The 27,647-nt window shown below is 46.5% G+C and overlaps 1 protein-coding gene across 4 annotated transcripts; it reads right to left on the reverse strand.

Moving 5' to 3' along the window:
* Positions 1 to 1,471: 1,471 nt before the first annotated feature.
* CEACAM5 (CEA cell adhesion molecule 5) lies at positions 1,472 to 18,916 on the reverse strand. Of its 4 annotated transcripts, none has more exons than XM_017863285.1 (8): positions 18,710 to 18,916; positions 17,462 to 17,821; positions 12,222 to 12,500; positions 11,567 to 11,821; positions 9,747 to 10,022; positions 9,080 to 9,337; positions 3,207 to 3,331; positions 1,472 to 1,686 (listed from the first exon to the last, which is right to left on the reverse strand). In XM_017863285.1, exons 1-7 carry the CDS (start codon positions 18,771 to 18,773, stop codon positions 3,243 to 3,245), a joined length of 1,581 nt encoding a protein of 526 aa, XP_017718774.1. In that variant the 5' UTR covers positions 18,774 to 18,916; the 3' UTR covers positions 1,472 to 1,686; positions 3,207 to 3,242. The 4 variants fall into 4 exon arrangements, with proteins under 4 accessions (XP_017718774.1, XP_017718772.1, XP_017718775.1 ...); XM_017863283.1 differs by having other exon boundaries at positions 9,747 to 10,025; XM_017863284.1 differs by having other exon boundaries at positions 1,515 to 1,686; positions 3,203 to 3,331; positions 9,747 to 10,025.
* Positions 18,917 to 27,647: the final 8,731 nt, after the last annotated feature.

The following is a 27,647-nucleotide window of genomic DNA, read 5'->3' on the forward strand; positions in this document are numbered from 1 at the left end:
TACATTTGAACAAACAGTTGTATTAAAGATGCTGCTAATGTCAGCCATTGAGTGGACTAAAGGATCTCTTATGTAAAAATTTGGGAGTGATACGAGAGATATGATACTCTGTTAAGCTACCCTCAGAAGATACTTCCTGTGAAATTCTAATGGCAGCATTATCCTGCCAAGCAAAAGAGGCAGCAATGAGCAAAGACAAATTAAGAGGGGTAGGAGCCTCCTCATGGTGGGAAGTCTTGTTCTGACATCTTGAGAAAAGCTGTCCACAGTGTGAAGTTGTCAATTTCTTATCCTGGTTTGCAGTTTCAGTGTCTCTAGTTATGGTGTTGAACATATTGGTGAGCTCTGAGTGCCCGACACCTTAGGCATGAGTGTTTTCCCATGAAATTTACGTTGAGTTATCCATCTGTAGCTTATAGAGCTTCAGGAACAGAGCAGACTTTGTTCTTAGTGATTCTATGACAGAAAATGGGATTGAAGAAAGTGGAAGAATGCAGGGTCCACTCTAGCCTACAGATGGATAATAAAAACTAGTAACAATGTACAAAGTGACAGCCTCATAACAGGTGTACTATAGTTTTTCTTTTCAACATAATTTCTCTCCATAGGCATCTCTATTTCTACCAAAGATAATCCCAATAAGACAAATTTGTTTTCTTTTAAATACGTTTATTTTCATCAAACTTGGCCTCATTCTTTTCATAATTGCAGCAAGAGTAGCGACTGACCACATAGACTTTTTTAAAGTTGCTTCACTGGAAGTTTTTATAGGGAATCTCAGATTAAACTTTTAGAAGTTTAATTGACACTAGGAAGCCAAACAAAGGCTGACTTCAGACTTTGTCTGCAGTACCTATGGGTTTATTACCTATGGGTTTATATCCTCAAATATGACATTCTAGTCAAAGTCTTAGTAGTATAATCAATGTTTTCAAATGTATTCTGTTATACAAAGAGCAGAGTTATTGAACTTGTGCAATAAACATATTACCATACAATATAAATATTCATGAATAGTTTCCCAAGTCTGGAGTGATCACATAGGGAGAAAATGTAAATGTCTCAATGTTTGTTCACAAAAGTATATTTTATCAAATTGTTGTAAGCTGTAGATAGCTCAAAGGAAAAGAAGTTTCCTGAAATCTGTGAAGCAAGACATTTAAAGAATCAGCAAAATTTCAAATAAAAATTTATGAAAATATTATCCTCATTAGTTCATTTGGTCCCATGAAATTAATTATTTTCTCTGCTTGATCTTGGTCGGCAGTTTCATGAAGCTGTCAGTTTGTTCATTAACATTTTGGAAATTCTCAGACAGCCCAGTGGTATCAGAAACTTGCATTCAAGAGTACAGGTCAGAGTCTTTTCTTTTGTATATATATATATATATATTTTTGATATGGAGTCTTGCTCTGTCGCCAGGCTGGAGTGCAGTGGCGCGATCTTGGCTCACTGCAATCTCCGCTTCCCAGGTTCAAGCAATTCTCCTGCCTCAGCCTCCCAAGTAGCTGGGACTACAGGAGCGCGCCACCAAGCCCAGCCAATTTCGTAGAGATGGGGTTTCACCATATTGGTTAGGATGGTCTCGATCTCTGGTCAGAGTCTTTTCTATAAATATCCTTGGTAAAGAAGCAATTTTAGACTGTAGCTGTTGCAGATGCTTTAAGGAAGAATCAAAACAACTGTCTGTGAATGACAAAGATTTAAAATGAGTATGGTTAAAAATCTGATGAGAATTTATTATAATGAGAACACAACTCACATAGAAATTTAGTTACTTCTGTGGCATATGACATTATGGCTGACAACCTGTTAGATTTCTGGATTTTCTTATATAACTTTTGGAACACTCACATCAATAACATACCCATAAATATAACTTAAAGAAGGTTTAGCATCACTTATCATTTGAGAGTGCTTCCCATATAATTTAACATGTCAACTAAGATGGCCTTTCCATTTAGCTTCTGTTTCTCAACTGGATTCCTGAGTTCCTGATGGAGCCCATTAATGAACAGGGCCAACAAAGTATAGGCTTATGTATGTTGAAAAACTCCATAGGCAATTCTAATACTCCTAGCTGAAAGTCATGGGTTTAGCCCCAAGTACTACTTACTTAGAACAGGGTTTCTCCACCCTGGCTACACATTAGTAGCATCTGGGGAGGCTTAAAAATTATGAATGCCTGGGTCCCACTCCAGACCAGTAAATCAGAATTTAGGGGTGGGGCTTAAGTATCCATTTTATAAAATGTTTCTGAGTGATTCCCACGTATAGCTATATTTTCCATCAGATTTCTCTGATTTCTCGTGACGTTCACTCCTTTCTGTTTTGGTATTACTATTATTTTTCAGGTTTTGTCTCCTGTCATAGAATTAAGGACCTTGCCTTCTTCATTTCTGTATCTGCTATGAATACATGAATTGGTTATCAGGAAAAGATCCTCAGCCACAGGCAGGGTGTGTCCTGAGCTTAAGACTCACATGTTAATGCTACAGTCTTTGTTCTTCATGAGGTCAGAAGTTGCTTGTGATGAAGGGTGTGGGTAACTCCACAGTGCAGATGGTGGAAGGAGGTCACCCTGTTTGACATGTTTTTAGGTGTAACATTGGAACTAAGAATTCTATGTTCATATGGGGTGGAGAGGCAGGGATGTGTAGGGAGACAGATCTAATTCGGATGATGGAATTATACAAGGGAGTGGTGGTAAAGGAATCGAGAAAGCTTAGTGAAGGGAAGAAATGTGAACTTATCTAATAGACCACAGTAGGTCCCTGTGTCTTCTTGAGTAGGTGAGTGAACTAGATTTTAGGAAGGTAATGAGGCAGTCATATGCAAGAAACATTTCAAAGACTGGCAACAAGGGATCAAGCAGGACTTTGAGCAGTTGTTGATGTTTATGGGAATGGAGAGAATGACACAAGTGAGAGATGTTAAAAAAGGACCAAGAGGCTTTGACAATGTTTTGAATTTGGGAAACAAATGAGCAGAGGCTGGGGATAATTATGTCTAAGAGACAGTGGGGTACAGGGAGCATGAAGACCAGGGAAGAAGAGACCTGCAGGAATTAGTGCTGAGAAGCAGGAGCTTGGGAGTAGGAGGAGGAGATCCAGTCCCAGATACAGGCAAAGAAATCCTTTCTCTCTCCCAAGCATGGCAGTCAGCACTGCAGAAAACTGAACAAGAGGAAAGGCTGTCATACCTACCAGTCTTTCTTAATTGCAGAAACTACACCAGGGCTGCTATATCAGAGCAACCCCAACCAGCACTCCAATTATGATGCCGACAGTGGCCCTAGCTGAGAGACCAGAATTTCCAGGTGCTGAACTGCCTGTCATGGAAAGAAAAGAGAAGGAATGAATGTGATGTTATTTTGCAGTGGGGTGCCCCACGTTCCAGCTCTCAGCATGAAGTAGTCTCTACTTGTTCCTTCAAGGAAGGCATTAGTTTTGTGGGAAGGTTGTAATTTTTTTCTCTCTCACTGTGTTTCTAGTTGGTGATCAGTCTTCTGTCAATTCCACCCTGGCGTTTCTGCACTCAGATATTTCTGAAGGCTTTGAAATTTGAGAAAGACTGATTGCTATTTTTGTGTGGCATTAGAACTTTCTATCTTTTCATGGTTGCATCTTTTTCTCAGTGTCTCAGTTGTGGTAGGTAAAAATAAGAGTCTGTTGGGTCTCTATGGCAGGGACTTGATTGACAGAAAGCCCAGGCTAGTGCATTCTGTATTTACTAAGTCTGTTGCACAGAGAACTCGCTTCTCATGGGTTCCCAGCAGGGAAATGAAAAGCCCAGTTTTGGGAAACTCTGCTTCTCTCTCATGGGTGAGGGGCTTGAGGATGCCCCACCAGCCTTGTGGAAACTCTGAGAACTGCATCACTATCTAAAACTCTCTCCTCTTTCTCCTTTTCAGGAATCAGATCTGCATCGTGGTCTGAGGGCTCTCTTAGGCTCTTCCCACTTCCCACTTTTCCTCATGGTGGTTTTCTCCAGTAAATTATCTTGCATCTCTAATTCCATCTTGGTTGCATCTCAGTGGATGAAAACTAACATACCAGGCTTGATTCTTTGCACTTAGCTTTTTTTCTCTCCCCCACTTTTAGCCAGTAACCATGTCCTAGTGGGTTTTCATTTGGGGCTTAGCTCTCACCAGTCAACTCAGGCTGGTGATTAATGCTATGTTAGCTACTGCAAATGCTTTTCTGGCATCTCATTTGATCCATACAATAACCCTGTTGGGTAGGCATGATTTCCATTTTACAGATGAAATGACAGTGGCTTGGAGTAGTGAAAAAAACTTATCCAAAGTCAAATGATTAGTGAGAAGTGGATCTAGGATTTGGCTCTAGCACTGCCTGACTTCAAGCTAATAATACCAGTAGTGATAATAGCAGCTAATATTTATGAAGTTTCCCTCAGTGTGTGGCATTTTGCTGAAGGCTTAATCGAATATTACATTAAATCTTTAAAACAATACTATTGAACAGTCACTCTTATTGCAATTTTCCTTTTTCCCTCCATTTCCTGGTGAGGAGAATTATTACAATTTTCAGTTGAAGAATTGAAGGCTCAGAGAAGTTAAGAATCTTGTGTGAGAAATTTAAAATGGTAAATACGTTAAAAATAAAGAGAGATCGCATATCAACAACCTAACTTTACAACTTCAGCATATAGAAAAAGAACCACTTCAAACCACAAATAGTACATGAAGGAAATAAAGATTAGAGTTGAAATAAATAAAATGGAAAATGGAAAACAATAGAAGGAATCAACGAAACCAAAAGTTGGTTTTCAAAAAAGATCAAAAATTTGACAGTCATTTATTAGACTGACTAAGAAAAAAGAGAGAAGATTTGAATTACTAAAATCAGAAATGAAAATGGAGGTATGGTGGCTCACATATTTAATCCCAGCACCTTGGGAGACTCAAGCAGGAGGATTGCTCGAGGTCAGGAGGGCGAGACCAGCCTAGGCAACATAGGGAGACACAGTCTCTACCAAATTTCTTAAAAAACTATCCAGACATGGTGGCACATGTCTGTAGTCCCAGCTTCTCAAGAGACAGGGATAGGAGGATCACTTGAGTGCAGGAGTTGAGGCTGCAGTAAGTTGTGATGGTACTACTGCACTCTAGCTTGGGCTGGGCTACAGAGTGAGACCCTGTCTCTTGAAAAAAAAAAAGAAAAATATTGAGATATTGCCAGCAATGCTACAAATTCTACAGAAATATTAAGGACTACAAGAGTGCTATGAATAATTGTATGCCAGCAAACTGTTGAATGACCAAGATGAAATGGACAAATTCCTGGAAACACACAAAAATTTAATTTTAATAGACCTATACTTAGATAGAACCAATACAAGCATTTGACAGAATTCACCACTCTTTCATAACAAAAACACTCCAATTATGAATGGAAAGAAACCACCTCAGCATAATAAAGGCAGTATGTGGAAAGCCCAATGCTAACACGATACTCAATGGAGAAAGACTGAAAGCTTTCCCTGTAAGACCAGGAACAAGACAAGAATGCCTGCTTTTGCCACATCTATCCAACATAGTATTAGAAATCCTAGCCAGAGAAATTAGGCAAGAAAAAAAAAAAGACATCCAAATTGGAAAGAAGAAGTAAATGATCTCTGTTATCAGATAACTTGAACTTATATGTAGAAAACCCTAAAGATTAAAAGAACCTGTTAGAGTTAATAAATAAATTTGGTAATGTTGCAGGATACAAAATCAACATGCAAACATCAATTGTACTTCTATATATTAACAATGAACAATCTAAAAGGAAATTAAGAAAAAATTTCCAATTTACATTAACATAAAATAGTATAAAATAGTTAGAAATAAGTTTAACCAAGGAGGTGAAAGGAGTATACCCTGAAAACTATAAAACATTGCTGAAAGAAATTAAAGACAACATCAATAAATGGAAAGACTTTTTTTTTCATGAATGGGAAAACTCAATATTGTTAGGAGGACAATACTGCCCAAAGTGAGCTGCAGGTTCAATGCAATTCCTGCCAGAGTCCCACTGACAATTTTTGCAGAAACAGAAAAACCTATCTTAAAATTCATATGGACTCTCAGGACTCTAAATAGCCAAACAACCTGGAAAATAAAGAATGAAGCTGGAGGACTCACACTTCCTGATTTCAGCATTTGCTATAAAGCCACAGTAATCAATACAGTGTGGTACTAGCATAAAGGAAGATATTGAAACCAATGGAATAGAATATAGAGCCAGAAAGAAACGCTTGCATATATGGCCAAATTATTTTTGACAAGGGTGCCAAGACCACTTAATGGGGAAAGGATATTCTTTTCAATAAATGATATGGGGAAAGCTGAATATCCATGCACAAGAACAAGTTGAATCTTTGCCTGACACTATATATGAAAATTAACCTAAAATGGATCAAAGACCTAAATGTAAGAGTGAAAAGTATAAAACTCTGAGAAGAAAATAGGGAAAAAAGCTTAATGACATTTAATTTCACAGTGATTTCTTGGTTATAACAACAAGTAGGCACCAAAAGAAAAAGAAAAAAATGGATAAACTGCGAACTATCACTGAAAATTAAAACCTTTTTCCCCTTTTTTTTTTTTTTTTTTTTTTTGACGGCAGTCTCGCTCTTGATCGCCCAGGCTGGAAGCTCAGCTGGCCAACGAGGTCATCGAGCCTCGCCACTAGCAAGCTCCGGGGCCTCTGTTCATGCCATTCTCCTACCTCAGCCTCCCGAGTAACTGGAACTATAGGCACCCGCCACCACACTGGGCTAATTTTTTTTTGTATTTTTAGTAGAGATGGAGTTTCACCATGTTAGCCAGGATGGTCTTGATCTCCTGACCTCATGATCCACCCACCTCGGCCTCCCAACGTGCTGGGATTACAGGTATGAGCCACTGTGCCCAGCCTTGAAATTTAAAAACTTTTATATATCAAAGAACATTATCGAAAAAGTGAAAAGACAACCTATGAAATGGGAAAAATATTTGCAAATCATATATCTGATAGGGGATTAATTTCCAGAATATATGAAGGACTATTACAAATCAACAACCACAAAAATCCAAAAACCCAATTAATAAATGGATGAAGGACTAAAGTAGAGATTTCTCCAAGGAAGAGATACAAGTGGCCAACAAGCACATGCAAATATGCTCAACATCACTAACACTTAGAGATATGCAAATCAAAGCCACAATGATACTCCACCTCACACACATCAGGATGGCCACAAAACGGTAAGTGTTTTCAAGAAGGTTGAAAAATTGGAACTCTAGTGCATTGCTGACAGAAATGTGAAATATTGGCTCCTATGGAAAATGGTATGGTGGTTCCTCAAAAAATTAAAAAATAATTAACATTTGATCCACGAATTCCACTTCTGGACATACACCAAAAAGAATTGAAGGCAGCGATTTGAACAGATATTTGTATACTGATGTTCACAGCACCATTACTCACGATAGCCAAAAGATGGGAACAACTGAAAAGTCCATTGAAAGATAAGTGGATAGAAAAATGAGGTATGTCCATACAATGGAATGTTATTCAGTCTTAACAAGGAATAAAATTGTGATACATGGTGCAGAATGGATGAACCTTGAAGACATTATGCTAAGTGAAATATGGCAGACACAAAAGGACAACTATTATATAATTCCATTTATGTAAGCTCGTTAGAATAGTTGATTACCTAGAAACAGAAAGTACAATGGAGGTTACCAGGGTTTAGGGGGAGAAGGAGTGAGAGTTACTGTTTATCAGGTACAGAGGTTTAGTATGTTAAGATGAAAAAGTTCTGGAAATGGATAGTGTGAAGGTTACATAAGAGTATAAAGATACTTGATTTATTTTTCCTTTTTTTTTTTTTGTGACAAGAGTATCACTCTGTCACCCAGCCTGGAGTGCAGTGGCACAATCTTGGCTCACTGCAACCTCCACCACCCAGGTTCAAGCAATTCTCCTGCCTCAGTCTCCCTAATAGCTGGGATTACAGGCATCTGCCACCATGCCTAGCTATTTTTTGTGTGTGTGTGTCTTGAACTCCTGACCTCAAGTGATCCACTTGCCTTGGCTTCCCAAAGTGCTGGGATTACAGGCATGAACCACCACACCGGGCAATATGCTTGATTGATATTTATGCTGTGTCACTTAACTGTACACTTAGAAATGGTTAACGGTAAGTTTAATGTTAGATATATATACTGGCTGGTAGACTTACCCTCTCTGTAAATCCACACTTTCTGGCACTGCCCCTTCCCTCCCATGCAGAGCCCCTGTGGCTGAATCTCCCTATTTCTCCAAGTGTGTGCCACTCACTGTCCTCTGTGCTGTGTCTCATGTGCTGGGTCCACAGCCTCATACAGCCAGTGACTTCAGAGCCAGGACACAGCTCAGGAGTCTGTCCCGAGGCTCCCTCTTTTCCCATTTCCCTGCAACCTGACCCGAGGGAGGCTCTGCTGTGGATTGGTAGCTCGATTTAACCAGATTCAGAACAGGCCACCTTTACACCTTCTCCACATGCCCCGGTCCCACCCCAAGTGGAACCAGGGCAGAGCCAGTCACCAGGTGAGCTGGGCGCAGAGCAGGGAGCAGAGTCTGAGCTGCTCCTCCCTCATCCAAGGGGCTTCCTCTTCTCGTTTGGGGAAAAAGTGTGAGCTTGTTTCAAAACCTCCTTGCTCCTTGTAGCTCATAGGGTAGGTTAAAAAAACACAAAGAGGTGACAGAAAGGGACATTTGGTGATAGAGAGGAGAAACTCGACCTTAAGGACCCTTCTTTCTCCTGGACTATGAAGCCCCTTTCACTATAGGGGGCCTTCTGGGGCTAAGGGAGCCCCCTCCCCACATTCCAGGCTGGACCCGAGGTCAGCCATGAGATATCAGAGAAGCTGGCGAGGAGAGAGTCGGCCGAGATGGAGTGAGAGAGCTCAGGGTAGAATTTGGGATTTCCTTGTGCCCATGGAACACAGACTGGGCAAGAAAATGTCTTCTTGGCTCTTTTGTGAGAACCAGATAGACTCCACCCCAAAACATGATGCTGGTGCTCCAGGGAAGCCACTTACCAGAGGAGACTGAGATGTTCTTGACTATGGAGTTATTGCGACCAGTATCCAAGTTAGAGACAAAACAGGCATAGGCCCCGTTATTGTTTGATGTGATTTTGGAGATAAAGAGAACTTTTGTGTGTTGCTGCAGTGTCCCATTGATAAGCCAAGAATACTGCGGGGATGGGTTAGAGTCCGCGTGGCAGGAGAGGTTGAGATTTGCTCCCGAATTGTAAGACAAGTCTGGGGGGGATATGATGGGGGTGTCCGGGCCATCTGCAACAAAGAGAACAAAGCCACAGGTGATGTCATCAGAGGAAAGGGGAAGCTCCTGATTGTAGAAGGGCCACAGTGTCCTTCTAAGTCCTGTCCCAATCCTGTGTTAAAAAGTCTAAACCATAACCCTCATGTCCACTGAGTCTGGGTCTGAGACATTCATTCACCTGTTTCTCCCATCACAGGCTGTGGACCCTGAGCCTCCCAAGACAGGAGCAGCTCCTCCCCTCCTATTCTTGGTCCAGGCTGGGTTTGCCCTAGTTTTCCCAGGGCAGGAAGTTATGGCCAGCCTGGGTGTCCAGGAGTGGCGGTCTGCATCTTTGGACCTGAGGAGAACTGAGAGTCCTAACCTCTGGCTGTATGGATTTGGGTTGGAAACCAGGGCCACAGAGGAACAGAAGATACTCACAGAGGACATTCAGGGTGACTGGGTTGCTGCGCTTTGCACTCACTGAGTCCTGGATTCCACATTCATAGCGTCCTGTGTCATTCCTTGTGACATTGAGTAGAGTGAGGGTCCTGTTGCCATTGGAGAGCTGCAGCCTGGGACTGACCAGGAGGCTCTGACCATTTACCCACCACAGGTAGGTTGGGTCCTGAGCCTCAGATCCACAGGTTAAGGTCACAGCATCCTTGTCCTCCACGGGGTTGGAGTTGTTGCTGGTGATGTAGGGCTTGGGCAGCTCTGCTGTGCAGATAACAGAGAAGATTGCCCTGTGTGGGACCTTTGATTCCTCACAGGCATCTTTCAATCAGAGTTGGCATCTCCCACCCCTCAGCCCACCTGAGTCTTAAAAGCCCAGGGCAGGTATGTGTGTGTCACAAGACAGATGCACAATGATCTGAGGGCTCAGAGACTGTAAGGCCGGCTGCTTTGTGTGGGAGAATCACAGACTTTTCTCAAGAGTGAATTGGGCAATAGCGTTGGGTTGTGGACAGACACAGGACTGGGGGTCACAGCCCCCAGCATTTCTGGTCCTTTCCTGACTGTCTGGCTGCCTGGCCCATTGGGGTCCTCACCTGGATTCAAAGGAGCTGAGTTTCTTCCAGCTGCACGGTCCCACACCCCCAGCCAAGGTGTGTTCTCTCTGAGGCTTTGCTATTTAAGGACATCCTAGAGATGGGTGATGATGGGGATGGGTGTTTGAGCAGAAATAGCGCAGGAGACTAGGAGCAAGTCTAAAGGTGACAAGTCAAGGGTCAGACTGTGGGCCACAGGTGGGGCAGCTCTGCCCAGGAGTTTGATGGGAACAGAGTTTCATTTTGGGAGAAAGAAGAGTTCTGTGGACAGATGGTGGTGATGGTAGCAAAACAAGGGGAATATATTTAATACCACTGAACTGCACGTGTAGAAAGGTTAAGATGGCAAGTCTGTGTTAGATATGCACTGTTACCGTCTGTATAAATACAGAATTTTTGACACTGCCCGTTCCCTGCCATGCAGAGCCCCTGTGGTGCATCTCCTGATTTCTCCAAGTGTGGGTCCCTCGCTGTCCCCTGAGCTGTGTCCCATGTGCTGTGCCCACAGCCTCATATACCTGGTGACGTCAGAGCCAGGGCACAGCTCAGGAGCCTGCCCTGAGGCTCCCTTTCTTTCCAGTTTCCTGACTGGGACGACAGGAGGCTTTGGTGTTGATTGGCAGCTTGATTTAGCCTAATTCAGGACAGACCACCCGGGCTCCTTCTCCACACACCCGGGTCCCACTCCAGTGGAGTCAGACAAGGCCAGTCATGGCGGGGAGCCCAGAGCAGAGCAGGGAGCAGAGTCTGAGCTGTTTCTCCCTTACCCAAGGGGCTTCCTTCTCTCATTTGGGAAAAAAGTATGAGCTTGTTTCAAAGCCTCGAATGTTCCTTGCAGTTCATGGAGTAGGCAAAAGAACACAAAGAGGTGATAGAAAGGGACAGATTGGTGACAGAGAGAAGCAACTTGACCTTGAGAACCCTTGCTCCTTCCCACTCTGTGAAGCTTCCTCCACTACACAGGGCTCGAGGGCTGAGGGAGCCTCCTCCCCATATTCCAGGCTAGACCCGGGGTCAGCCATGAGAAATCAGAACAACACGGAGAAGACAGTGTGTAGAGACACACTGGGGAGGTCCAGGGGGAGAATCTGGGATTTGCTTGTGCCCATTGGACACAGGCTGGGATAGAAAATTTCTTCCTGGCTCTTCTCTGAAAACCAGACAGACTCCACCTCAAAACGTGACATCAGGGCTCATGGATCCACTTACCATAGACTGTGATCGCCGTGACTGTGGTCCTATTGAGGCCAGTGGCTGAGTTATGGGCTTGGCACATATAGGATCCGCTATTATTCATGGTGATGTTGGGGATAAAGAGCTCTTGTGTGGATTGCTGGAACACCCCATTGACAAACCAAGAGTACTGTGCAGATGGGTTAGAGGCTGCATGGCAGGAGAGGTTCAGATTTTCCCCTGCTCTGTAAGATGTGTTTAGAGGGGAAATGGTGGGCGCATCTGGACCATCTGGAGCAAAGAGAATAAAGCCACAGGTGATGTTGTCAGAGGGAAGTGGAAATTCCTGGTCTATGGAAGGACCACAGTGTCCCTCTAAGCTGAGTCGCAACCCTAAAGTCTCAACCAAACCCCTCTTGTATCTACTGAGCCTGAGTCTGAGACATTCACCTGTTTCTCCCATCACAGGATGTGAACCCCAAGCCTCCCAGAACAGGAGTAGCCCCTCCCCTCCTATTCTTGATCAAGACTTGGTCTGCCCAGGTTTTTCTGGGGCAGAAAGTCACAGACAGTCTGGATGTCCAGGGGTGAGGGTCTGTGTACTTGAACCTGAGAGGGACTGAGAGACCCTGCCTCTGGCCCTATGGATTTGGACTGGCAGCCTGGGCCAGAGAGGAGCAGAGATACTCACAGAGGACATTCAGGGTGACTGCGTCGCTGCGTCTGACACTCACTGGGTTCTGGGTTTCACATTCGTAGAACGCTGTGTCATTTCTTGGAACATTGAGTAGAGTGAGGGTCCTGTTGTCACTGGACAGCTCCAGCCTGGGACTGACCGGGAGGCTCTGATTGTTTATCCACCACAGATAGGTTGTGTCCTGAGTCTCAGGTTCACAGGTTAAGGTCACAGCATCCTTGTCCTCCACGGGGTTGGAGTTGTTGCTGATGATGTAGGGCTTGGGCAGCTCCACTGTGCAGGTAACAGAGAGAAGATTGCCCTGTGTGGCACCTTTGATTCCTCACAGGCATCTTTCAATCAGAGTTGGCACCTCCCACCTCCCAGCCCACCTGAGTCCTTAAAAGCCCACAGCAGGTGTGTGTGTCACAAGACAGATGCATGATGATCTGAGAGCTCTGAGGCCACCTGCTCTGTGTGGGAGAATCACAGACTTTCTCAAGTGTGAATGGAGCAGCAGCATTGGGCTGTGGACAGACACAGGACTTGGGGGGTCATAGCTCCTGGTGCCTCTCCTGGTCCCTCCCTGATCAGCTGACTGCCTGGCCCACCTTGGGGTCCTCACCTGGAACGTTCAGGTGCTGAGTTCCTTCCACCTTCAGTCCTGCTTTGTTTCCCTAGGTGTCTTTTTTCTGCAGCTTCCCTGTCTAAGGACATCCTAGAAATGGATGATGATGGGACTTCCCATTGTCCTTAAACCCTGTAGGTATTGTACAGGCTGGCCTGGGACTGGATGCTTCAGCAGAAATAACACAGGGGACGCCAGAGGCAAGCCTGGAGGTCAGCTCAGTCGTCAGGCAGTGGAGGCACAAGGTGGGGTAGTTTTCCCCAGGTGTTTGATGATGACTGACTTGAGCCAGTGACCCCTAAAGATAGAGTGGAGTCCAGGGAATGATCTAGAAAAGAGTGAGGTGACAGGCAGGAGCTGCCTGGATTTAACAGCAGAACCATATGTATGTTCTTTGTCTTTGGTCTTTTTTTTGTTTGTTTATTTTTCAAGATGAAGTCTTGCTGTGTTGGCCAGGCACGATCTTGGCTCACTGCAACCTCTGCCTCCCGGGTTCAAGCAATTCTCCTGTCTCAGCCTCCCGAGTAGCTGGGACTACATGCGCCCACCACCATGCCTGGCTAAATTTCGAACTTTTAGTTGAGATTGGGTTTCACCATCTTGGTCAGGCTGGTCTTGAACTTCTGACCTCAGGTGATCTGCCCACCTCAGCTTCCCAAAAGGCTAGGATTACAGGCATGAGCCACTATGCCCGGCCTGTCTTCGGTCTTTAATGTCCCTTCTCCCCTTGCAGAGGGCAGGCGAGGACCTGTGGATCTCTCCATAAATACATGTGGACATTTGCAAATGCAGAACTGGCTGGTGGAAAAGGGAAAGCATGAACTGCTGGAAATCTGGCCCTCAAGGACCATGTGCATTTGACAGTTATGAGATAGAACCTTGAGAAGAAATTTTGCAATTATTTTCTCCCATTCAACATTATGCTAAATGAAATAAGCCACTCACAGGGCAGATACTGTAGGATTCCACTTATATAAGGTCCCTGGAGTAGCCACACTCATGGAATCAGAGAGTAGAATGGTGGTTATCAGGGCCTGGGAAGTGGGGGAATGGAGAGTTGTTCATGGCTCTGCAGTTTCAGTTACGCAGGATGAGGAGGTTCTAGAGATCTGCTGTTCAGCTCGGTGCCTATAGTTCGTACAGATTGAGTATCTCTTATGCGTAAGGCTTAGGACTAAAAGTGTTTTGGATTTTGACTGTTTTGAGTTTTGAAAATATTTGCAGTATACTTACCAGTTTAGCATCCCAAATCTGAAAATACAGAATCCAAAGTGCTCCAGTGAGCTTTTCTTTTTCTTTTCTTTTCTTTCTCTCTCTCTCTCCCTTTTTTTTTTTTTTTTTTTTTTTTTTTTTTCCCCTCCCCCCCCTTTTTTTTTTTTTTTTTTGTTTTTATTTGAGATGGAGTCTCGCTCTGTCGCCAGGCTGGAGTGCAGTGGCACGATCTCAGCGCACTGCAACCTCCACCTCCTGGGTTCAAGCTATTCTCCTGCCTCAGCCTCCCAAGTAGCTGAGACTACAGGCACAGGCCACCACACCCAGATAATTTTTGTATTTTTAGTAGAGATGGGGTTTCACCATGTTGGCCAGGATGGTCTTGATCTCTTGACCTCATGATCCTCCCGTCTTGGCCTCCCAAAGTGCTGGGATTACAGGCGTGAGCCATCACTCCCAGCCTCCAGTGAGCATTTCTTTTGAGCATCATGTCAGTGGTCAAAAAATGTTGGATTTTGGAGCATTTCAGATTTTGGATTTTTGGATTTGGGATACTCAACCTGTAATACTATAATTTGCCCTTAAAAATTTGTCAGTGGTTTTGATCTCATATTATTTTCTGACTAGAGTTAAAAAAAATGAAAGACATTTGGGGGAAACATTTTCCAGAAGTGGAAATTGTTGTTAATGGCCTAAAGATCTAAGATCAATTGCTGGAAGTAGTACTTCTCTTGATAATATACGAAGGTTTAGGTCTGCTCTCAATTCCAGTGGGATCACATTATGCTCAAAGGCAGATGCTGAAGGTGGTTTGAAATCAGTGACTCCCTGAGTAGAGAGAAGGGTATGAGTCCTGTTAGGAAGACAGAACCGGTCAGAGAGGAAGTCTTAGGTGTGTAGATTACATAAAGGGAGAAATGATGCCAAATTAGGAGAAGCGATGTGTGTTATGGTAGTAAGTTTAGAAAGCGCTCCCTGCCCCTGGTTCCTGTGCAGAGTTAGGCAAAAAGAGGAGAAGCCCCAAATCAGGCACATGAAAGGTTTTCTTCCTCTCCTATCAACCTCAGAAAGCACAACTAGAGTTTAAGTTTGTATAACTGGGCAGAGTCTAAGTGAGACGCCAGTGGCTGGTGCACTTCTCAGTCCAAGGGACCCCACCTTATGACAATGGCATCATCTCGAGGACACAGGTATATGTAGAATGGACAGCAAACCCATCAGACAGCACCTGCTTGGCCAGCTGCACCTGGGGGAGGCCCCAGGATCCACTGGAGGATGTGAGCCCCACACCAGGATGAAGATGGAGTAGGTAGTGAACTGGGTGGAATAAGCATGTGGGCTTTGGGGACTGCAGACCTGTCCTTCTGTCTCTGACCCCCTGGTGAGTCAGTGTAGGGAGTGGATGGAGGAGTTGCTTATCCTTGTCCTGCTGCCTGTTCCGTGTGTTGGCCTCATGGAGGTAAAGAGCCCTGGGCAGGGACACAGCGAAAGCTCATTCTCCTGGTGACCTGTTGACATTGGCTTGTGATGGAGCCTGGCAGGGGCGGCTGCTCCAGCTGATTTCTGTGCCTTCCCTATTGCCTGGGAAGTGGGCCAGGCCACAGTGTGAGCGGGAAGAAAACAGCACAGCCAGGCTTGTTCGAGGGAGTGTCTGGGGAAGGCCTAAGAGTGGAGGTAGATGTTCAGGGATAGGCATCTCAGCTGGAATGAAGAGGGAGGAACACGGAGGAACAGGAGACAGTCAGAAATGCCCATGGCAATGAGACATGCGGGGTATAGTGACCTCAGAGACACCAGGAGCGGGAGTCCCTTGGCTGTTCCGACCAGGACCAGGGAGCCTTGAAAACCCTCCCATGGCCAAGGAACCCCAGAGTCACATGAGATAGGGTTACTTTCAGGATAGGGAGTCAGAGGAATGGTACATGGATCTTAGCCCCTGACGGACAGGGAACAGGCCAGAACCTCCTAGGACTCTGCATCCAGGTTCCAGTCTCTATAGAGATTATGGATCATTCCTTCATTCATTCCCTCCTTCATGAGAGAGCTACTGAGCAAGAGTGTGTCTCACTTTGGGCCTGTGTTGGCGCAAGGGTATGAGTGCGGAGAGAAAGCGAAATCCTTTCCTTTATCCTCCCATGGGAGTGACACTGACAAATCGGGAAACACAGGATTTCAGGTCCAGTGAGGGGGCTGTGGATCTAAGGGCGAGGTCTGGACAATCCCGGCACTGACCCTGACAATTGAGGTGATTTAGTTCTAGAGTAAAACTGATTAATTCTCCATTTACTTCTCACTCTCCAGACCAGAATCTCCGCTTCTGAGCTGTGGATGTCCAAGACAAAAGGAAGCAGACCCATGACTGGTCTCAGGTCTGCAAATGCCTAACAACAAACAGCCCCACCCACCCCCGGTTGAGGAGAGGAGGGGGTTCTGGCTGCAGACAGACCTCATATGTCTCTAATCTGCCACCTATGGCCTGTGTGACCCTTGTTAGTGACTGTCTCCCTGTGCCTCAATTTCCTTTCAATAAGTAGGATAAGTATTATTTGGCTATGAGACTGTTTGTGAATTAACCTCAAAATATTTACAATCACTTGATCTCAGCTCTGCACAGAGGAGCTGCCCAAATGAAGAGCATTTATGTTTATTTGCCTCCAAGAGAGAGGGCCCTGGGCCTGATCCCTGGTGGACAAGGAGCTGCCGGGAGCATCTTCTCTCCTCTGTTCCTCCTTCTGAGGACAGTGAACTTCCCATGGAGTCACCTATGTCCCCAGGGCAATGGACTGATGCCCTAGTAACCTTGTCTATCTATCCTTCCTACATTGAGTCTCAAGTAAAGGACAAGGCTCTGTCCTTGCCCAGATGAGACTCTGGGGACAGGGAACAGGTGTGGCCAGAAACTCCGATTCTGCATCCAGAATCCAGCTCCAGAAGCCACGGCCCTTGGACAGCTGGTAAGTCCTTGCTCCCAGTCAGCCCTGCCCAGGAGGCCACAGCCTAGCCCTGGCACAGGCTCCCCTGGGTCACCTGGAGTCAGGAGCCCTGGGACTGAGCTTCTCTGTGAAGATCCCAGGGGGTCCTTCAGGCCAGGCCCTGATCCAGTTCTCCAGGGTCTTTCTCAGGGTCAGGTTTATGGGGGAAGGTATGGGGTGCTAGGCTGAAACTGACGTCCCCCTGCTGAGTCCTCCCCATCAGACTGTCCTTCCTCTGCAGTGAGTGTCTGCAGTATCTGGATGCCGGAAAGGAATTCTGATCTGTGGAAGTTTGTCTCTTCTGTGTGTGTCCTGCACTGAATGCTCAAACCCTAACACGGCACGTAATGCAGAGCGGGCACAGGCACAGCCCAGGCCTGAGAATCCCGTATGTGAGAAGTAGAACTGACCCCAACACCCAGAGGTCATGGGGAATCACTCACGATATACCCGGAACTGGCCAGTTGCTTCTTCATTCACAAGATCTTCCTTTATGGCTTGTAGGGTGTAGGATCCTGTGTCATTCTGGGTGACGTTCTGGATCAGCAGAGATGCATTGGAGTATATTGTCTCTCGACCGCTGTGTGCGGGCCCTGGGGTAGTTTGTTGATTTCCTATTACATGTGATCCAATTCGACCGTTGGCATCCACTCTTTCTCCTTTGTACCAGATGTAGCCCAAAAGATTCTGGGGCAGATTGTGGGCAAGTAGAAGAACCTCCTTCCCCTCTGTGACATTGAATGGCCTGGATTCAATAGTGAGCTGGGCAGTGGTGGGCGGGTTCCAGAAGGTTAGAAGTGAGGCTAGGAGAGAGGAGAGAGCATCGGTCAATATTGGGACCTATGCATTAGGGTGGAAAAACGGGGCCCTGGGTCCTGAGCAGGTCTCTTCATCCCCCAGCCCTGGAGTGAGTGAGTGAGTATGTGTGTATATGTGTGTCCTACTGGGTCAAGGTTAGCGGCGTGACTCCTATTTCCTTAGCACCTCTGACCTTGGCATTTCCCTGTGTGGAATGCTCCTCCCCAGGGGTCTGCACGACTGCCTCCCCACTGGCCTCAGGTCCTGCTCACATCAGGGCATTCTTGGGAGACTCCTCCCCTGACACCTCCTCTAGAGACCCTGGGTCTTTTCTTTCTGACCTTTCCCTGCTCTGTTCCCACCAGGGCTCTTGTCAACACCTGACCGCACATTCTAGATCTCTTTGCGTGTCTGTCTTCCTCCCCATGAGAGAATGAGCTTCATGAGGGCAGGGATTTGTGTGATCTTGGTTGCACCTCAGTGCCTGGGACAGGCTGCAGACTCCTGTGATGAGCTCATGAGCCTTCTCAGGGCCCTCAACGGCCTGGGGTTTATTTTCTAATGTCTGCGGTAGGTGGTGAGGACAATGTTTCAGGCCCTGGTTATGTTTTAATTTAAAGTGTCATCTGATGCAGTTATTACGACTTTTAAAAATGTAGTGGCCAGTGACAATTAACTAGGAAAATAGAACACTTGAGATTTTCCTGCCCCGTTCCAATTCCAGTTCAATTTGATTTTTCTGGTGTGACTGCTGTCCCTCTCTGATGTCCTTTTCCCTATTCAGGCTCCAACAGGAGCCCTCTGTCCGTCTCAGAGCCCTGTCCTCCCCAGGAGACCCCAGCCAGTCTCTGTGCCGCCTCCTCCCACCCTCTCCCAGGTTGTCCTCCCCTCACCTGTAAGCAGGAGCCTCTGCCACGGGATGCACCATCTGTAAGGAGGGGCTGAGGGAGACCCCATGGTCTCTGCTGTCTGCTCTGTCCTCTTCTGTGGAGAAGATCTTGAGTTCCAGGAATGCTCTTGTCAGGGTGGCTGTGACTGCCTGGTCTGCTGTCCTTCCTGCCTCTGCCCTGAGTCTCCTCCTACCGCAGGAGTACTTCTTGGCATCATGTGGGTCATGGGTGTGGTCTCTATTCAGGTGTCCTCTGTCCCCTCCCCTCTCATTTCTTCCTCTTTTGTCCCTCCTCCTTTTTCCCTTCTATTTTCAGTTCCCCAGACAAAGCTTTCTGGCAAGGTGGATGGACCCCCGTTCCCTGGGAGGACAACCTGCCTTCCCCAGTGCTGAACTCTGCTGTGTTCTGGCCTTGGGTCTGTCACACCAGGGGGATTATTTTCCTTTGTGACAGAGAAACCCAGCTGGGCCCCGGATCTCCCCATGCTCTCCAGTGCTCTGGGAAGGGGGGTGATGCTCAGTAGGAAGGTGACGGAGGTGGCTCTGGGAGATAAAAAAGGGCTCACTGGATGGTGACTGAGGAGGGACCAGCCCTCTGTCTCTAGTAACACCAGCCCGGCCTCTGACCCAGGGATGGAGACCCAGGCCTAGAGGTCTCAGGAGTCCCCAGCTCCTGCGTGTGGAGAGGGAGGTGTCTTGTGTGTCCTGGAAAGAGAGGACTGTGGTAGAGGGAGGTGGGTGATTCTGAGCTCTGCTGTCCTTGGGGAAGGCTCCAGGGGGCCCTCCCTCTCCGTATCTGTGGGCTGAACTGTGGCTTAGGGCCTGTCCGTGTTCTCCCTGACTGTCCTGGGTGGTCTCTGTCCTCTGCAAGGCTGACTGTCCTGTGGTCACCCCACCTTCCCCGTGGTGGTACCAGGAGGGAGTTGGGAGTTGCCCAGGGACCCCTGGCAGAACAAGGTACTCATAGAACCCAGAAAGGTATGTGGGAGAGATCAGAAGGGTCTGTTGGAGCAAGGGATGGAAACCAGGCTCCACCTACACTTCCTTAGCAAAGCCAGGTTCCTGTCCAGGGGAATCCATTTTCTGAGTGTTGTCTGTTTGCAATGTCGCCCCCTGGAGGGCAAAAGGAGACCTGCGGCCTTGTCTGGAGCTGCCCTAGGGATGCTGACCAGGGTCCACGTGGTGTGAGCTGATCCTGAACCCTGGATTAGGCTGCAGGGTCTGGCCGGCCCAGGTTCTATTCCATACAGGCCTCTGTCCTCCCTTCTGAAGCTCCGGGGGTTGAGGCGTCGTCCCTGGGGCAGCCGTGGGCACTTGCTGGCCTTCTCCCGTGCTGGTGCCAGTGCCCCTGTGTCCACAAGGAACAGACTCTGACTTCCGGGGGCCACAAGGAGGAGATGTGCTTCTTTTTAGATATCTCCCACACATTTAACCAGTATTTATTGAGCATCTGTCTCATGTCAGGCACTGGACTGGGCCGTGGGATTCCACAGAGAGCAGGACAGGTGTGGACTCTGCACCCACAGAGTTTTCCTGCAACAGGGAGGCAGGCGCTCAGTGAACTTCGTGGGGCTGAGGAGTTAATGGTAATGAGAGAAGGGCTGTGAGGTGATAACATTGGGGGCGTCGGAGCCTATGAGAGACTGAGCTGTCCTGGACATCACAGGGAGCTGCCCCGGGAAATGCCCTTTCAACTGAGCCTTGGGGAGGAGGGGGTGTCGGGGACAGGAGCTGCCTGCAGAGGGAGAGGCCTCAGGTGGGTGGCCGGCGGGCTGCAGGGAAGAGCTGACAGAGTCTGTGTGGGGAGCTCGGAGGGCGAGGAGGACGTGGGCCGAGGTGACCCTGGTGAGGGTGGACCCTGCTGGGCTGTGGGACTGGCTGAGGGAGGTCAGCAGCCTCTGGGGAGGCTCCAGGTTGGGAGGAACTCTGCCTCCCTCTGGTGGACGGGGAGGGAAGTAGGGACAGCAGCGACCCCAGACCAGGCTGTTTTACTCAACACTGATCTGTAGACATTGAACACGGGTCATGCACATGTTATGCCAAAGTGCCACCAGGTTTCAGCTTGGTGAGCCCCAGACTCTGTGGCTCCAAGTATACTGTCCTTCCTCTTTCACAATCAGATGTCCCCAAATGCAGATTTTTTCACCTTTTGTGACTTTGTTTTTGTCTGCAGGAGGCTGCACTGTGCATGCCCCCAGGGGCAGTGATGTCTGGGGCTGAGCACTGTTCAGGGATCTGGGAGTAGAAGATTGTGTTAGTCTGTCCACACATTGCTATAAAGAAATATCTGAGACTGGGTAATTTATAAAGAAAAGTAAGAAAAGTGGTTTAATTTGCTCATCATTCTGCAGTTGTACAGGAAGCATAGTGGCTTCTGCTCCTGGGGAGGCCTCAGGAAACTTACAATCATTCTGAATGGTGAAGGGGAAATAGGAACGTCTTACATGGCAGAGCATGAGTAAGAGAGAGAGAGAGAGGGGAGAGGTGCTACACATTTTTAAACAACCAGATCACGTGAAACCTCTATCACAGAAACAGCGTCAAAGCAGAAAATCCACCCGCATGATCCAATCACTTCTCACAAGGCCCCACCTCCAACACTGGGGTTTACAATTTGACATGAGATTTGGGCCGGGACATAGATCCAAATCATATTAGAGAGGGAAGGACATGAGGGGAAGGTGAATGTCAGGGGAGCAGAGAGGAGCAGGGGCAAGTCAATCTCACTTCTTATTTCCTGGGGACCAGAACAGGGAATCCCGACTCTGGGGTCACAGCACCACACACTCTCTGTGTCCCTGCATCAGGGGAGGTGGGAGCTTGTTCCCTGTTCATGGGACCTGGCCTCACCTGCTGAGATGACTTCACATTTACAGTCCCACCCTGGGCTGCAGCCACAGAGCCTGTGTCCTCCTCTCCTCTCCTGCCCACTCCTGGGTTTTTCTTCCTGCACCATCTTCTCCCATCTGTGGCTTCATCTGCCCCTGTTCCAGGCAGCTACTCCTGGATCATTGCCCTGTCACCATCTCTGGGCTCACTGGCCTCTGCCATTTGTTCTGAGCCATGAGCCCTGAGCCCTGTAAGGGAGGAAGGGGGAAGTTGCGGGGCGCGGGTGGGGTGGGGCGTGGGCGCTGTCCAAGGTGCTGCCCTCTCTGGACAGCCTGAGTGAGGGACCCTGATGTGTCAGCAGGGAGGAGGCTCCGGGAGGGAGCTGTGTCAGGGATGCCTGGATTGGTGGTGGGGGGGCACCTACACCAGGGTGAGCTGGACCTGTGAACTGCAGGGATCCTGCTCTGTGTCATCCATCAGCTCCTCCAGCCCGTCTTCCTCTCTGTAGCTGATTCTCTGGTGTGATCCCTGAGCCCATGCTGGAGTCCTCCTCACAATGCCTGATGGTCAGAGCTGTGTATGGAGACCTAATGGGGCAGGGGGGTCTCATGTGCTCACACAGAGTGCCCTGGGAACAGGCTTCATGACCTCCCTTGTCCCAGCCCCACAATAAAGAAGCCTTAGGGTTCAACAAAGGTCCTTCAATTTGCTAGCTCACGTAGTCCTAGACAATCTGTTGGCTACACAAAGGGGAGTTTGTGCAATTTGAAACATCACTTGCTGCACCTACATAAACACCTCAGGAGAAGTTGCAATCTGGATAGAAAGAAATTTCCAAGAAACTTGACGGCTACAGCAGGTCTCTACCGGTGACCCCACGTCTGATTGGTTGGTTCTTGGTGTTACTTATCTGAATGCCTTAAAACTTCAGATCAGTTCCACAAGAACTCTTGAGACTTGGGCTTTCACTCCCTATAGTAGGGCTCAATACTTATAGTCTGCTGTTCACTTAAGTACTATGCTGGGGCTGGGGATGTGAATACTAATATCCTTGTCATGCAAAACTTGGGTCCCCAACCAGGCATTCATGAATATAGGAAGAAAACAGCAAGACAGTTTCATTTCTCCTATCCTGGAATAAACCCCAATGATGTCCCCTATCATCAGGAAGAAGTTAGAGTGGTAATCAACCCCTCCCATCTCATCATCTGCTCACACCTCAGGAATGAGGAATGCTGAAACCCAGGGGGGACTGAAACCACCCTTGCAAAATTATAATAGTGAGAGAAATCTAATGTAACTGGCTCCATCTTGCTTCTAACTTCACACACTATCCACCTTTGCTTATTCGTGTACATAGGCCAGCCTAACTATAGAAGGAATTTATAGTTTAACTAATCCCCTTCTTGTTCCAGAATTGAAACCAACTTTGTAAAACAAATGAAATGTTGCGAGGTTAGAATTATGGTAGGGGCCTGAATTCAGCTAGGATATAGGCAGAGTTAAACAGTAAACAGTCATTGTTCCCCATCTTTTTGTTTTGTTTTGTTTTTATAATTACCTACTGCTCAGGAGTCACGTAGCCAGTGGGCACAAGATTTATATGTTCTTTAATTGCTCCTACAGATTCTATTGCGTTGTGAAATTTAAGGCTGGAGTTTGAGATGTTGTTTAGACTTGGCATTCTGGTGGACCAATTGACACCACCCAGACTGTTGACCTATGCTAAGAAACTGGCTCAACACATCCTGTGAGCTCCACCCAGGAACTTCCTTAGTACACAAGACAATTTTGACACCCTCTGATTTTATTTCCAGCCCAACCAATCAGCAGTGTCCATTTCCTAGTCCCCTGCTCACCAAACAATCCTTTAAAACCTTAGTCTCCAAATTCTTGGGGAGGCAGATTTGAGAAATATATCCCATCCTCTTTGCTTGGCCACCTTGCAAGTATTAAACTCTCTGCTGCAACACCTTCTGTCTCATTTTTTTGTTTGAGAAATTTTATCTCCCACATTTCTGGAAAACACACAGTCTAACTTGTTACTTAACAGTAAAGCCAGCATCACCTCACCTGTTCTCGCCCTTAGATGGAAACACTGACCTGGGACTAAAGTGTAGACCACCGGGCTGTGTACCCTGGCCTGAGCCATCCCCAGATATCAGGAGCCTCCAACCGGGAAACTTCCCTACACTCTCCAAGTGACTTATAGCTGCACCAACAATCGCAATGAAAGTTCTTATCTCTTTCCTCCTTCTGTTGCTGCCACTAATGCTAATGTCCATGGTCTCTAGCAGCCCAAGTCCAGGTGAATAAGATTAATTGCCTATGAATAGAAAAAAGGGAGGAGAAAATGTGGCACAGTGGGCCACATATGCATCAAAATGTAGCCTCTTTCAGTTACAGGGGTTTAGGGCAAGTTAGCCTTTCCCAGTGCCAGCTTCCCCTTTACCAAAAGAAGTAAACTGTACTTATATACAAACGGTGTTAAGAAAGTTAAATAAGGTAATGTATGGGAAAGTGTCCACAATTGTAGCTGGCAAATACACACACGCACACACACAAGCTGGCTCAACAAAGATTTGCTCTCTTGCATTCTCCTCTAACCCCCCAGAAGAGGAATGCATTTCTCTGGGGCCAAACATGGTGGCAGTGGTGGGAGGGTGTTAAAGGCAACTGTACATGTATAGAAGGTCAGGAAGTCCTTGCTTATATTCTTTACAGTGCACCATACATACCACAAACATGTCTTAATGCTATTTAATGGTAAAGTAATAAACTAGAAAAATCCTATCACCAGGTAGTGTCCATATTTGTAACTTTATCCATAGCAAGCCCTGCTGTAGCAGCTCACCTTTTGGGTAGCAAACCTTTGCCTAGGGGTCTCAAGTTGCTCTGGGTTTTCACTATAAAGTGGTCCAGCCATTCACAGAGCAACCATACAGAAGAGAGCTCACCCCATGTATATTTTCACTTGGGAACACCATCTACCCAAAGGCCACTTTGATATGAAATGGGTTTGTCACATACTCAGCGTGAAATTGGTCCTAAAATCAAGAGATGTTCACCCTTCTACACTATGATTTCCAACGTCCCCTCCTTTGTAGAGAGAGCACTTGGGAAGCTGCTGAGCCCTGTAGCCCTACGGCCTAGACCACCATTCGGAGAGGAAAGGCTTTTCTATCTCTGTAACAGACACCCTGGCTTGAGTCCTCAGCCTGGACTCAAAGCTCCAGCCCCAACCTGCTTTTCCAGCATGTCCCTCTCTACTCACTAAAAAAATACTCTCTCCCCACCCAAACTAGACTCTTTGCCCTTCCCTCTACAGGTCTTGTGTTGTCCCATCAGCTCAACTTTACTCACACACCCAGCTCAAAACCACCTTCCCACAGCTTCCCTCAGTTCCTCCCACAGCCAGACATGTGGTCTCCCTCCTGAGAGCTGGCTTAGCCCTACTGGACACTCTGTTCTTGGCACTTATCATCTGCTGCCTTATGTTGAAGGCCTTCATGTGCCTCTCCTGCCTCCACCCCCTGCCCTTCTAGGCTGCAGCTTCCTTGGCAGCACAAATGGTGCACGGTTTCCATATCCCTCATGCTGTCCAGCTCAGCACTTGGCAAACATTAACTCACTGCAAGAATGCATCCTCAGGTTTCTAAGTCCAACCAGGGCTTCATAGCAGCTCTACTGACATTTGGGCTGAACAGTTCCTTGTGGTGGGGGCTGTTCTGTGCCTTGTGTTTTGTTCAGTAGCATCCACGTAGCCTTTCTTCACTAGATGCCAATAACAGTCTTCCATCTCTCCCATCCCCGCCCTTGTTATGAAAGCTAAAAATATCTCCAGACATTGCCACCTGTCTCCCTGGGGGAAACCACCCCCAATTGACAATACCTGCTCTATAGCAATACTTCTCCACCTGGATACACATTCAGATTCACCTAGACATTTACACTTAGCCTGGAAGTCAGGGGGACCTAGATCCAAATTCTGGCTCTGCCACTCCCTTTGCAACCCTGGGCAAGGCAAGTTGCTTTACTCTTTAGAACTTCAGTTTTCTCATCTTAAGATGAGCAAATGCTCCTTCTCTGTCGGTTTTGGTGGCTCAGACTTGTAATCCCAGCACTTTGGGGGACTGAAACAGGAGAAGCATTTGAAGCTAGGAGTTTGAGACCAGCCCTGGCAACAAAGTGCGACTCTGTCTCTAGAAAAATTTTTTAAAAATTAGCTGAGTGAGGTGGTGTGCCCCTGAGGTTCCAGCTATTGGAAGGCTGAGGCAGAGGTTTATTTGAGCTGGAGGTGGTTGAGGCTGCAGTGAGCATAGTAACACCATTGCGCTCCAGCCTGGGTGACAGAGCGAGGCCCTGTCAAAATAAATGAATAAATAATAATAATAAATAATCAATAAAATAAATGTTAAAAACACCGCTTCTCATGTCCCAACAGAGACATGTTGTGAAGATTAAAGGATCCACAATGTGAGCTAGAAAGGGTTCAATAAATAGACCGAGTGGAATTCTAAAGTCACTCCTACCAGCCTAAGTGCCCGTCAACCAACAAGTGGACAAAGAAAATGTGGTATATATACAACATGGACTACTAACTCAGCCATAAAAAGGAAAGTATGAAGGGAACTGGAGGCCATTATTATAAGAAACTCAGGAATGGAAAAACAAATACCATATGTTCTCAATTATAAGTGGGAACTAAGCTATGAGAATGCAAAGGCATCGGAATAATGTAATGGACTTTGGGGACTTAGCCGGAAGGGGTGGGAGAAGGGTGAGGGATTGAAGACTACACATTGGGTACAGTGTACACAGCTTGGGTGATGGGTGCACCAAAATCTCAGAAATGACCACCAAATAACTTATCCATATAACCAAAAACTATTGAAATAACAATAAAATAAAATAAAATAAAAAGTCGCTCCTCAAGCACGAGGGTGAGTCGCTCCTAAACCGGGAAAGCTCGCTGCGCCGCCAGGGGGCGCCATCACAAACCACGTACGGTGGGTGGCAGCCTGCTTCAAGCTTTGTTTCCCAGCCAAAGTTTTGCAATCCGGCCTAAGTCTGAGCTGCTATTAGCGGCTAAACGAAATAATAGCTCCTCTATCCCCAAACTAATTCTCAAAATAAAACCCAATCTTATTATATATATATTTTTTCTTGAAACGGAGTCTCGCTCTGTTGTCCAGGCTGGAGTGCAGAGGTGACATCTCTGTTCACTGCAACCTCTGCCTCCCACTTTCAAGTGATTCTCCCTCCTCATTCTCCCAAGTAGCTGGGATTACAGGTGCATGCCCACCGCACCCACTAATTTTTGTATTTTTAGTAGAGGCGAGGTTTCATCATGCTGACCAGGCTGCTCTCCAATACCTGACCTCAAGTGATCTGCCGGCCTTGGCCTCCCAAAGTGCTGGGATTACAGGTGTGAACCACCACGCCAGGCCTAATCTTATTTTATATCTTAAAATAGCCACGTACATGCTCAATATGGATTTCACAGCAGAGAGGAAAAAATATGAGAATATATGAGGACATTAGGCAATAAATTACTTAGATTACTCATTCCTTATAACCTTATTAATTATAAAAGTACTTATAATAATAGCTGACATGTTAAGAACTCCTACGTCACAAGCATTGTTCTAAGCACTATACACTCATTTTGGCCTTACAGAAATCTAAAGCATTTAAAAAATTTTTTGACTTCTCATTTATCACGTTTATTTTTAACAAAAATCTTTTAAAATACAGTTCCAGTTTATCCTTTATCCAGCTTTTTTTTTTCTTCAAACAACATCTTACATAACCAACATAATTGTTCAAATCAGGGAACCAGCATTGGTGCAATAATATTAACTAATCTACAAATATTCAAATTTTGCTAATCATCCCACTAATGTCCTTTTTCTGGTCCCGACTCCAATCCAAGATCTGACACCGAATAACATTGTCACGTCTCCTAGGCCTCCTCCAACCTGGGGAGGGTCCTTTTTTTTTTTTTTTTTTTTTTTTTTTTGAGACGGAATCTTGCTCTGGCCCAGGCTGGAGTGCAGTGGCCGCAATCTCAGCTCACTGCAAGCCCGCCTCCCGGGTTTACGCCATTCTCC

This window comes from Rhinopithecus bieti, unplaced genomic scaffold (genome assembly GCF_001698545.2).
Source record: "Rhinopithecus bieti isolate Rb0 unplaced genomic scaffold, ASM169854v2 scaffold_70486, whole genome shotgun sequence".
NCBI classification, from domain to species: domain Eukaryota; kingdom Metazoa; phylum Chordata; class Mammalia; order Primates; family Cercopithecidae; genus Rhinopithecus; species Rhinopithecus bieti.

Excerpts from the sequence above, each read along its gene's own strand:
- CEACAM5 (XM_017863283.1), bottom strand. The coding sequence starts at position 18,773 with ATGGGGTCTCCCTCAGCCCCTCCTTACAGATGGTGCATCCCGTGGCAG. Across the intron at positions 17,822-18,709 it reads GCAGAGGCTCCTGCTTACAG|CCTCACTTCTAACCTTCTGG; the intron begins GTGAGGGGAGGA and ends CCTCTCTCCTAG. Across the intron at positions 12,501-17,461 it reads TGGCCAGTTCCGGGTATATC|TGGAGCTGCCCAAGCCCTAC; the intron begins GTGAGTGATTCC and ends TTACCTGCACAG.